The sequence below is a fragment of the Strigops habroptila genome, chromosome 1 (assembly GCF_004027225.2).
Source record: "Strigops habroptila isolate Jane chromosome 1, bStrHab1.2.pri, whole genome shotgun sequence".
NCBI classification, from domain to species: Eukaryota; Metazoa; Chordata; class Aves; order Psittaciformes; family Psittacidae; genus Strigops; species Strigops habroptila.
The window spans coordinates 50,857,908-50,870,779 of record NC_044277.2 but is presented as its reverse complement, the minus strand read 5'-3'; the positions used below and the strand labels follow the sequence as shown (position 1 = coordinate 50,870,779).

General features: G+C 41.6%; 1 protein-coding gene across 24 annotated transcripts in view; it reads left to right on the top strand.

Moving 5' to 3' along the window:
• EPB41L3 (erythrocyte membrane protein band 4.1 like 3) overlaps positions 1-12,872 on the top strand; it is a 146,742-nt gene that overhangs the window by 90,863 nt on the left and 43,007 nt on the right. For all 24 annotated transcript variants that reach the window (XM_030497558.1, XM_030497524.1, XM_032920129.1 and 21 more), the window contains exon 4: positions 12,051-12,155. In XM_030497558.1, coding sequence (XP_030353418.1) covers positions 12,051-12,155 — 105 coding nt within the window. The remainder of the gene's footprint in view (positions 1-12,050; positions 12,156-12,872) is intronic.

Below are 12,872 nucleotides of genomic sequence, written 5' to 3'. Positions count from 1 at the left end.
CTCTTCAGGTTGAGCCAAGCCATTTGGAAATGCCACAAGGGGGAGGGAGGATGCTGGTGTGGCATTTGTGGGGCTGGGGTGTTTCCTCCTCACCAGGAGAGGCTCAGCTCTTCACAGCTGGGAACATCTGGGCTGTGTGGTGTTCAGGGGAAAGGTCTCTTATAACATTGATAGGAAAACACACCTAAGCAGTGAGACAAATGGTACTCTTGTATTTCCTCCGGTTAATATGTAAGTATTACACAGAGACTGAAGGAGAACAAAGAATTAAACCCAAGTCACTTCTTCAGACGTTGTACCAAGTGAACAGCAGGTTGGGCTTTAAATTCCACCTTTTGTCACAGCAGAGGACATGGTCACAATCCATAGTCACAGTCAAAATAAATGCCAAAAGTTTAAAAGAACAGCAAATATATCTGTAGCCATTCCACATCCTTTTTTTTTTTATGCATCTAGTCCTTTTATTTCTTGCCTTTCGTTAATAGTTTCTGAAAATAATTTAGGCAGTAAAATGATGGGTTTAGCAGACAAAAATCTTCATTTGGATACTTTGAAGGCACCAGCCATTTTTCGTAGTGGTGAAAACTGTTGAGAGGGGTCAACCTACATTGACAAATAGTTTCAGCTGCCTTGAAACTGCATTTTCTAGGGAATAAATGATTAGCTGAAAACTTCTAGTGGAATGTTGCCTCCGGTTCCTTCCCCTTGGTGCACCACTTGGACATGAGCCAGGCAACAGGAGCTTGTTCTCCATCTGGCAAAGTTTTTAAAAATTTTTTGGTCATGCACACTCAATGCAAGGCTCATTTCTGGTTAACCTGTTTGCGAGAGCCCAGGAGAGGATGACCTTTTACCCACCTCTTACCCCAGACAGATAGAGGTCTGTTGGCTCCAGGAGTCCTGTCCTTGTCACCGTCCTTGCTGATGGCCTCACCAGGGTGAGACTGTGTCAGTCCCTCCACGTTTGTCTTCTCCAGGCTCATCACTCGGGGAGGTCCTCACCCCAGAGAGCCTGCTGCTTCTTCTCTGTATGTGTTTTTAAATACTACTGGAGTATAAATCACAGTGGATGAAGGGATTTGCTTACCCTTTTCCCTTCTCCAGACAGATGCTCAGATTTCGAAGCCTCCTGCTATTTCTGGATAATGTGTCCATTCCCCCAGATACCCCCTGCCCATACTCCCAGAGAAGTTGCTGATTTTCATGTCACTGCCTGGCCAAGTCTCCCTGCATTTTGTCATGTTTCCTGCCATGTTTCTGCGTTACTCAAATACCTGTTAACTGCTCCAGCTCCCATCCGAACTGTTTGAATTGATTTCCAACTCTCTTGCTAGTTGCTTCAGTTTTATAGGTGCTGTCCCCACATTAACACTTAGAGTTTCTGTTTCCAGACCAAAACTAAGTAAATGATCACTTTATTATCATCCCCTAAAAATACTACCTGTCATATAAAATCCTAGCACCTCATACGGTTGGGTTTTTTCCAGATGGGCCCCATGCAGTGTTTGCTGGGCTGCTTTTATGTTTTCTTATCCCCATCCGTTGTTACAGTGAACAAAATATCAGAGATGGGACTGGGTGGTGAGGAAATACCTGCTTGCAAAGCTTTTATAGGGTGAGGTCTGTCTTTCATGGTTTATCTTGCTCTGGCAGAAATGGTTTTGATCTGAAGTGGATAAAGCTTGCATATAGCCTGAGAACCGGCTTATGTTATTTTTCTTGACAACTCCAGCATTGATGGTGTAATACTGTCTAAGGTACCCAAATCTAAAAGCCTGATCATTGTGCTGCCTCTCCTACCTCAAGAGCATCTTTCTGTGCTATGGGTTCTGTGTGATTTATTTATGTTTTTCACTCCAGCTTGGCAACGTAGGTCAGGAAGATCTCTGTGGCTTTTAAATTCATATGGCAAGATTACTCTGTAAGTTGGACTCTGTTGCCGGTAGAGTTTTTTTTCAGCTGGAAATAAACATAACATTTATGGTTGATTTTTGCCGACGTATGCCAGTGACTGTTTATGTTACCAGTACTTGCTGTGTTGGTACTAGGCTTGTGCATAGTTAGCAGTTATGCAGAATAGATGAATGTTTGCTGAGCTCATCCAAGTATAGGTAGAATAAGGAAAATATTTGTATTTATAACCCCCATTGGAAAGCTTCAGCTGCTATATTGAATTGCAAGAGACCCACCTGAGTTACCGCAGAGCGTGTTGAAGGAAGCAGTAGGGCAATCAGGAGGCATTAAGCCAATGGATCAACTGCACATCTAGTTAAAATCCAAGCCCAAACAATCTGTGTTCTTCAGAAAGCTGAGCAAGAAGGGGTACTTTCTTTGTTGAAAAGCCTAAAAAATCATGGAATACTTACTATATATTATTAATACATATTTTATTTATAGTTAATACATATTATTTTATGCAAGGATTTAGCAAATGTGTGAGACTAATCAGTGTGCTGGGAATTGAACTGCTGTTGGAGAAATAGTATCCACTGTTTTTTCCTTTATTGGAGAGTGGTGCTTGTAAGCTGTTACCAATTCTCACTTTTTACAGTATGAATTCTGTTGATGCACTTGGGATGCCCAAGCATTTGGTAATCATCACATTCGACAGGTATTTCTGCAGCTGTTGTGCACACGCAGCCATGGCTGTTATACTTCCACATATAAAGACATGCTCCAGGGTATTTATTATTTCTCATGTGCCCCCTTTTGCTGCTTTGCATTGCCATGAACAAAGTGCCTGCTTTTTTCCTAAGTGTACAAACTGTGTAGCGTGCACGTCAATACGCTTAGAGCTCGTATGATGCCAGTGCTCGTGTGATCTCTGCTGCTGATGTAGAAGGCAAAACCCTAATTTGGTTTGATGCCAGAATCGGGACTAGGTCACCAATCTTCTTACTGGGATTTAGCAGTCCCCTGGGGTTTTTTTAGATTAGTGATGGCTTTTTAGGATTGCAAGCTCAAACGGTATTAAAGAAGGTTGCCCCTGATAAAAACTATGTCATGTTATACAATGTCATTGACACTTGCTGCAGGTATGTAACTGTAGCATAGACAGTGATACATATTTATCTAAATGCTTGTATTAAATACTTAAAAGATAGGTGTCAGAAAAGGTAATTTTTCAGGAACGGTATTTCAGTGTGCTATATTACAATAAATATCACTAAGCTGATAAATCATAGTACTACCATGAGGGGAAAAAAGACAATGATCAGTTGCCACCGTGTATTAAAATACTTTCTGGTCTACTCTAAGTTTTCTTATCTGGTGTTCATTTATATGTGCAGAGCAGTATGGGATGGAGTTCTAAATTAAAAAGCAGAGAGAGGCAGAATACTATTGCAGGTTTTATTTTAAGCTATTAGACTATATTAGTTATCTACTGAGATGCAGATGCAGGTTCACGCAATAAAAGTTATTAAAGAAATAGAACATTTGCAGAGCTTGTATTGGCATGCAGCTTTCAGGAAAATAATTTCCTTATATGAAATACATTCACATTGGGAAAAAAAAAGTCTTTTTACACAGCTTTTATTCAGGTAAATCTTTCTGAAATTGCCTAGTTCTTAGTTCTCCCTGCAGTTGGCTAAAAGTTGTTTATTCAGTAGATTGTATTTGGAATTGTGACCTGGGACATTTCCAAATGCAGTTTACCATTAAAATATGTAAAAGATTAAATAGTACTTTCTTTTGAAAACCAAAAAATGAATGTGTTTTGATTTGAAGCTTTTCTTTTCATTGCTGCTATTTTTTGCCACCTGAAAGGTCTTGTTCAGTATCTCCCATATGTGCTGGCAAACTGCTTAGAAACTGATGAGAGTATTATGTCCATCCAAGGGATACATTTATATTACTCTGTGTATGCCAAACCCAAGATTTTTCCCTAGGAAACATAAAATAGTTGAAGAGACCGGATGAAGTCATTTCTTCTATCTATCTTTGAACTTTTCTCTGTTTGTCTGTGTGGGAGAAGAGAGTAGGGTATTTGCTGTTTGCTTTGTCATTTTGTATTATTTTACCACTATCTTTGGTGTACAACATTGTGCTGGTAACTTCAGCAAAGTTTTTGTTCTGTAGCAGAAGTGACTCTAAAATGTTTTGTATAGTGCCTAGACCATAGCTCTCAGCTCTCAACACACCGAACTTTCAGATGAACTAAATGTTGATGTTTCTGGAACTGCCAGTCCCATTTTCGGCAAGCACCACAGGGGATGTAGGGGCCTAAATTCTAGTGGTTAAGCCATGTTATGCTTTTAAAAACTCTCATCCTGCAAGTTATACATATTGTCTGTAGGAGGTACTTCAGTAAACCAGAGGAAAACTTGCTGATTTTCTGCCAATTAACACTCCAGAAAATTCTATTCCTCTTCCTGGATGTTCCCCGCTTTGCTGCCTGTGGGGGATTTCAGTTGAGAAACGATATATTTGAAGAAATTCAGGATTTCTTTTCTGTCACCTTTCTCCTTTATCTTCTTTCCCCTGTGGAGAAGTGCAAATACACAAGAGCAAATCCTTTGAAAACTCAAATTACAAATGTGTAGAAGTGGATGAAGTTAAACTTCTTTGGAGTGACTTCTTCAATTTATCTTCCTTGGGAAAAATAAACCTTCTGCTATTTTCATCTTCTAATCAAGATTTATTAAAAAAATACATTCCTCCCTATTTAGAAATTCTTTGGCCTGAAGTGCAGTGATTAGTTTCTAGAATTTCTCCGTTCAGCCCTTTGTATTTTGACCAGCTCAACTCTTTCAGAAAAAAACATGGAAATCGTCATAGTATGTAGATTTTTATTTCATTCAAAGATAAAAATGTGCTCCTTACCAGAATGACCGCGTGAGTTTAGCATCTCTGGTTGACTCTTCATAGATAGAGAAGCCTTGTGATGTGGTCACCAGCTCCTCTGCATTTGTAACCACACTGAACATTCACTTATAAATTGATATATGTTTGTGTATGCACATATTATGTACATTTGTTATTCACATATTTGCTTGTGCATATTAAATTATGACATATTTGTAATGTTCAGATCCCTCCTCCGGAAATGGAGTTCTCAGTACAGAAGCGATCTTGGAAGCTTGCATACACTTTACCGTTTCAGTTTGCAAGTAATGGCCATTTGCGCAAGTAATTTTTTTTTCCTGGGATTGGGCATATTTTTGTGTAAATTGGGTAATTCATGAGGAAAGAATGAAAAAGTGTGTTGTCAGGAGGCTGGAATTCAGCAACTCAGAGACTCAGCTGGGGGAATTTGTGGGAAGAGAGTGCTCACTGCAGCAAGTACAAAGTATTCCTGACAACCAGTTAATCATTTACCCTTGTGTTGCAAGAATAATTACAGAAGCTGCAACATGGGGAGGGAGAAAGTTCCACCCTGTGTGTGCTAGTTATTTGTTGCCATATACATTTTAACTTTTATGGGAGTTTTCCTTGCACTTGCACAGAGGAGACCACCATGTGGCCTGCGCAGTGTAGAAACCAAAGCATCAACCAACATAACTTGCAACAATGCAATTTAAATCGAAACAGTAAAATGAAATAAAATCAGTGGTCTGGACACGATAGCAATCTTTTTCATCATGCACATTGCAAGTGAAAAAATTAGCTAACACTTCTCCACCAGAAAGAATGGGGAGAGAGGAAGAGGTTAGTGCAGCCACATGCCAAAATACATTACAGCATGCAAGGCTAGAACCAGCCCACACATTTATTCAGTGCATTGTTAAGATCCATTGGAAAGTGCAAATGCTAATTAGGAATGTGAACCAGATAACCTCAACATCAGTTAAAGTCCAATTATTCCTACCGGGATTTCATGATACTAATCTGTTTGTCCTTCTTCCAGCAATCGTGCCCAACTAGAGTTATTACAGTAATTGTACAGATTTTAACGCCAGGCTAGTGCTAATGTGGTGCTGCTCACTGGCAGGTTGACAGCTTTTCTGAGGAAAGTGGCAATGTCTTGTTTTCATGTGTATTGGTGCAGAAAGATATGTGTGCACTCTTTCCATTTAAAATCCAGGTCCACAGCTGTGATACTTGTTCATCTTGCTGTGCTCCTTGACTGAACAGAAAGAGAGGTGAAGTTTCAGTTCATTGGGGTTCCCTGACCTTGCAGTTACTGTGCAGGAGAGATGATGGTTGGTGGTGGCTAAAAGAAATCCCGTTACAGCTGTTTGGCTGTGGGACTTTCTACTTTGTGTTTTCCCTTGACTGTAAAATTTGGTCTGAATGTGATCTCTTGTAATTGCTTTCAAACAGGACGGGCATACCTGCATGCTGCAGGCAGCCCTTGCTCAGCATTTTGCATCCATGTGAGACTGCAGCATCGGATGCAAAAGTAGAACCATTCCAAAATGCGGCAATTGAGAGGTTGCAGTGGCTTTCATTTCTAGGAGGCTGGGAGGACTGTTTTCTGCTTTTCAGCTCCTCATCCTAGTTCGCTATCAGTGAGAGGAAGGTAATCTGCTGCTGGGTAAAAATAGAGTATGAGAGTAGACTAACTAACACTTGCACTTTAATAAGGTACACAGCGATTAACCCCTTAACACCTGCAGAGGTGCGCCAGGAGCCCAGTATCATGACCATACTGGTTCAAAGGGACTGGGGAGGACCCTGATTTAAATAGGACGATTGCTGGCTCTGGGTCAGGCCAGATGTGGCATTGCCTAGCCCATGTCTTGAAACCCTCTGAAAACAGAGGCTCCTCAGACTTGCTGAGATGCCAGTCCTAGTGCAGCATTGCCCCTCCAGGGAGAAATCTGTCAGACACAGGATTGGATTCCGTCTGGAAGAAGCCCGAGTGGTGACAGGTCCTAAGCATGGATGCCTTTCTGCTGGAATAAAGCTGTGAAAGACGGCTGGTCCTGTAGGTTGGAGGTTATCCAGCAAATGAAGGTGTGTTGTTCAGGGTAGGGTGCATCAGGAGAGAGGCTCAGGCTGTATCACCAAGGTGGGTGTTAAAATGCCCTGCAGGAAGATTGCAAATGGTCATGTTTCAGGGGCAGAACAGGATTGCCAAACCTGGAGCCACAGCAGCTTGAAGATGTTTCCAAGAGATGGAATCTCCCAGCATGGGGAGAGCCAAGCCTACGCTCTTGCACAGAAGCAAAATTTGTCTCTTGGAGGTGGCAGTTCTGGATCCTGATAAGCTTTCCTCTGTTACAACTAGCTTCCAGTCTGTGAAGCACCATCCAGCACGTAACACAAAATCTTCCTGACCTTTTCCCTATATCTCATTAAATACCAAAGAGAGTTCCTGGGGTCTTACTAGCACTTGCATGACAAGGAAGTTGGTGTCACATCTTTGTATTAAGTTGCTGGTTGCTCGTTTCCCGTGTAATTTTCCTCGTTGCTTATCACAGCACAGTAGCATATGGTTTCGGTAGCTTAATTGCTGCAATGCAGGGTTTATTATTACCTGAGGGTCCTGATGGGCAACATAGTGAACAAAAGTCAACAATATGCCATAACAGCACAGAAGGCCAGTGCCATCCTGGGCGGTGTTGCCAGCACGTCAAGGGAGGTGATCCTGCTCCACTACTTAGTCCTGTACTGCTGAATCCAGTTCTGGCCTCCCCAGTACAAGGGAGACATGAACATACTGGAGAGAGTCCAACAAAAGGCCAGGAAGATAGTAAATGGCCTGGAGCATATCTCCTATGAGGCAAGGCTGAGAGCTGAGACTGTTCAGCCTGGAGAAGTTTGAGGTGGATCTTACCAATGTGTATCAATATCTGATGGGAGAAGTAAAGACGACAGACTGCGCTCAGTGGTACCCATTTGTCAGGACAAGAGGTAATGGGCACAAATAAAAACACAAGGAACTCCATCTGAACACAGGAGGAAAAAAAAAAAAACAAACACTTTTTACAGTGATGGCACTCAAACACCAGCACAGGTTGCCCAAAGACGTTGTAGCATCTCCTTGGAGATACGTAAAAGCCATATGGACATGGCCCTGGGCAACCTGCTGTAGGTGACCCTGCCAGTCTCAGCTAATCTGTGATTCTGTTATATTAAAGTGCAATACATATTTTGTGGCTGAACTGATAATGTGTCTGTAACAAAGGCTTGCATTTTTTCACTTTAATAATGTTTGTTTATCATAAGTACATTACAGTTTATGGGCTTACTCAAAAGAAAACTTTGTCATTATTTTTCTGCATTGTGCAATGCCAGACATTGTACCCAAATGTCCTCCAATAAGAATAATTGAATTTATAATAATCTTGTTATCCACGCAGAGCTAAGATTGAAGTACTTGATTTTTTAACTTCTCACTCTCAGTCATGTACAATGTGTTATCTTGGACTTGTAGTCTTGTAAGGATGGGGGTATGATGGAGGAAAAGCTGAAGAAGCTGACGTGAAGAGGTTTGAGCATGGACCGTTTCTGGAGAAGCCAGTTAGGGGACACAAGAGTATTTTGTGGCCTTTGGCCTCCCAAGGAGAAAGAAGCTGAGTTCCACAACCAAGGAGAAGCTGGTGAGAGGAGCTTCTCCTCTGCCTTGCGTGTGAGAATTGCTGGTGGGTGCAGGCTTGCCAAGTTCTCTGCTGCTGGCTCCTTTCACTGGGAGCTTGACCAGGAGGCTGTTTATTCCCATTCCAGCTTCGAGTGAGAGCACTGGCCTTTATAAAGCTGCAGGGAGGAGACTGTGAAAAGCGTAAAGTTTTTGCTCCCAGGCTTCTGTACTCATTTATACAGTACAATCTATGTTTTGCATTCTTTCTGTTGCCTTGATTTCCCAAAGCCGAAGTGAAGTATCTCTTTTTCCACATCTGCACATTTCATTTCATCCCATGGCTGAAAAATAGCAAAGAATATTTCTGGAGGAGACTCTTGACATATTTACCTTTCAGAAAAACTCCTAATTTACAGGGCCAGTATTTTATAACATGAAGTCTGATATTTTTTTAAGTTCTTTATTTTTGGACAGCTGAGAATTGGTTGGCATTTTTGGCATTAACTAGTGATCCACAGTAACCAGCAGGCTGTCAGTCTTTCATCGCCTCTAGACATGTCACCCCAAAATGGTGCAAAGCAAAGGTTTAGGGTGGGTTGAAGAGCTATATGAATTTGTAAGGTGACCTTTACCTCCTCTTCCTCCCATTCTCTCCCTGCCAAAGCAATGATACCCATACCTTGTCTGGCATGCTTATTTGGGCACACAGTAAAATGAAAGCAATTAACAAGAGCACGGGAGGTCTGTTCAGTTGCTTTTATTATATATTTCTATTTAAACCTCTTAATTTCCCATGGATTTATGCACTAGCTTACCCTCACTGTGTTTCTGTGAAACAGAGTTTTAGAGAGAGAGTGTGTGTGCTCACACCACATGGGTATGAAGCAGCAGTGATGCATATATGCAGGTACACAAGGATTTCTTTTGGTCTTTGCATTAGGAGGACAGCAGGGCTGGCTCCATTGCCGGGCTGGCTCCATTGCCGGGCAGCCCCCACTCCCCAAGTGATCCCATGGGTCAGCTCTGGCCTGGGAAGAGATGCTTGGGGGCAGTGGCAAGGCTGCAACGTGAGGCTCATCTGTTGGGACACTCATGGGCATTTCTGTGGTCAGTGAGAAGGACAATGCGCCTGGTAAGGCTTCCTCTCAACCATCACCCGTTCACACCTCGTGGCTGGTGAAGAGAGGACCCTGATTGGGAAGGGCTGTTAGTTTTATGTGGTATTTCTGATGTCCTCTCACAGCACCAACAGGGGTTTCTGACATCCTGACATGGCAGGAATTTTGTGGGAAGCGACTTGGGCAACTTTGTACAGGAGGAGGAGGATATGTTTTGTCCTGGACAAAAAACGATCTATGCAAGTTATTCCAGGCTTCCCATATTTATTCTCACTTGCCTGCAATGTGTAGCCAAACAAGAAATCCTGAGCGCTGGGAGGTTTTTTGTTGGTTGGGTTTTATTACAGCACAGCCTCACACAACTGTTTCCTGCAATTCCCTATTAAAACGCTCTATCTTGCAGCTGCTAGCTGCTATTTCTCAAAGCTGACATCTGTGTAGCTGCATGGATCAGCCACATAAAACAGCTCCTGTGTTGGTCTTGTGTGACTCTTAAGAGGACACTGAATTGTCACAGTTCAAGTACATGTAAATAGTGAAGTGGTGCAGACATAGTGTTTCTCAAAGCATGTATCCTCTAGAGCTAACCTGCTTATTTCTCTCCATTCAGTATAATCACTTGGTTTGTTATCAAGCAGAAAAGCAAGAAAATTGGTAAAACACAGCATTGCTTCCTTATAGCAGAAATGTGACTATTTTGGCTTTAACGCTCTGAGTTGGCTCCTCTCTGCACACCAGCAGTGAGATCTTTTTTATCCACCTGATACTCTCCATGGAGCATCAAGTATAAAACTACCAACCTTTTATTATCTACTTCCAAGTTTTGGGTGTGAAGAATTTACTTAACTTTTGCTTGACATTATAACAGGACTGGGACGTATTTATGCTTCCTACTAGATGGTGGAAAGGTTGAGACAAGCAGAACAAGGCCCTGGAGCTGTTTGACTAGATGATGCTGGAGGACACAGAAAATGAAGTTGCAGCAATATGCTTATAATGCACTTCAGTGCCTGTGTTTTTTTCTCGGCTGGAGAACATTTGTTACACTCTGTCAGCCACACTCTTCAGTTTCCCCATCGATAAAAATCTGGAGGTTATTACCCTGCTTCCTTTCTAATATAACATCAAAACCCCAGTAGAAATACCAAATATAACATAAATTAGGTTACGCTGCACAACTCCCTCCATCATCTCTTGTAATGTTTTCACAGGGTTAGGCAGCAACCTTCAGTTCCCTTTTTTTTCCTTTCCTCTTGGCTTGCTTACCACTTCTAAAATAGTTTGAGGCCAGCGTTGGGCTCTGCGAGCTTGTTGGCATAGCTGTGTCAGCTTGGATTGTGAAATATCCACCCCCCGGCCAAGGCTGCTGGGCTGGGAGCACGGTCTGATCGCAGCTCTGTCAGCAGACGCACATAAATTCGGAGGCAGTGTTCTCTCCTCTTCTGTATTGGCCTCCTGCATTGTGTTTGAGGAAAGTAGTGCATTTTCAGTCTGCTTCAAGTCATATGTATGCTACAGTTAAAGAAAATACAGCACTGACAGCAACTAAAATGTTTATGTATGCGTGTGTTTGAAATGAAGAGGTTTTTTTTTTCCCTTCAGCTCAGCTGCATTTAGGGAAGCAGGCAGTGATGAAACAGTGGCCCAAATAATTTTGAATTGTTTATTATAATTAATGCATATCAAAGTTGGCACATATAGCTTATAAAGAGGACATTTCTGTCTGTGTTTGGTTTTCTTGGAGATCTTTTCTCAGTGTCACATACAACACTGAGAACTAGGATGACTTGAATTTTTGCCAGCCAGTACGAGAGATACTACGAAGCTTCTGCTAAGGGCTCTGACTGTTGACAGAGATCTCATCTAACATGTTAGCAGTAAAGAAGATTAGTGGGACACCGGAAAGCTGTTTTCTTACCCAGCTGTGTTCCCAGTGAAATACTAGATTCTTTCAGTGATTTCAGTAGATGGTCGTACCATGTTTCCCCGTGTATTAGAGAAAAAAGGATCCTGTAATCAGTCCACGTAGTTACCCGAAGCAAGAAATACCTTCACATTCGGTTTTCCTCCAGTGGATCGGCCCTAGTCACAGCTCTGTTAGTCCATGACCGGGAATACTTTGTACCACTGTTTGTTGTTGCACACAAAGAATACTCTGGTTTGCTGAGATATGACCTCTGCATGCATTTGAAATTGCAATTTCTGAAATACAGAAGAGGTCTTCTCATTGAAACTTGAAACATGACATGTATTGACCTTAACTTTCACGAAAAGCAGGTTTACCCCATTCAGCAGATTCTTACGAATTTCCAAGTCAATAGGTTTAAAAGGTGGATGAGTTTAATTAAATCCTTTGGGGTTATTGATTTGAAGACTGAACAGAAAATGTGTTATTTTAAAAAATGCTTATATTACTTTGTTCTGCAAATGTGATTTTTCTTTTTCCCCCTGTTCATTTCCTGCAGAAACGTTCCAGAGGTCAAGTGCTATTTGACAAAGTGTGCGAGCATCTGAACCTTTTGGAAAAAGACTACTTTGGGCTAACATACAGAGACACAGAAAACCAAAAGGTAACCCACCAAACTTCAGCCAGCCTTTGGCATGTGGACATCAGAGCTCCCCAAGACTTCCCCCAGACAGTTGCAAATAGTCCAGAAGTTGTTTTTATCTTCCTCGCCAAGTTCCATAGACATAGCTTGAGCTACTGGTTTTTGTAACTTGTCAAGAGCATCCCCTGTGTTTCCCTGGCTTCCCTCTGTGCTGGCTATTTATGGCATGAAAGAAGTTAATCATATAGCTGGTTCTCTTTCTAGTATGATTTATTTCATTTCTGCCGTAGATGAAAGTCAGGTTTACATTCATAGATACACTAGTAGACATATAATACTAAAATATGGCTTAATAATACTGTGGTTGGGATACAGATAGGCAGGAGTTGATTGACTGCTCCTGCTAACTGCTCAGATAAAGTAAGGCTTTAAGTCTTGACTTACTCAAGTCAAGCATTGTTGTTGATTTGGCTAAAGACATTAGTCTTCAGAAGCAGTTGGTAGCAATAGTGAATCACATTCTGCTTCTCTGCATCTCAACTTTAGTATTAAATAAGCTGTGTATTAACACTGTCCAAGATGATCTTATGGGCAGGTGATTTTATATGTGTGTGTATGTGTATATATACACACACACACGCATATATACATATACATATACAAAAAAATTTTCAACACGTGATGAAAGAGAGAGTATCAAAGGATAATTTAAAATATGCTGTGTGATTTGGGCACTTC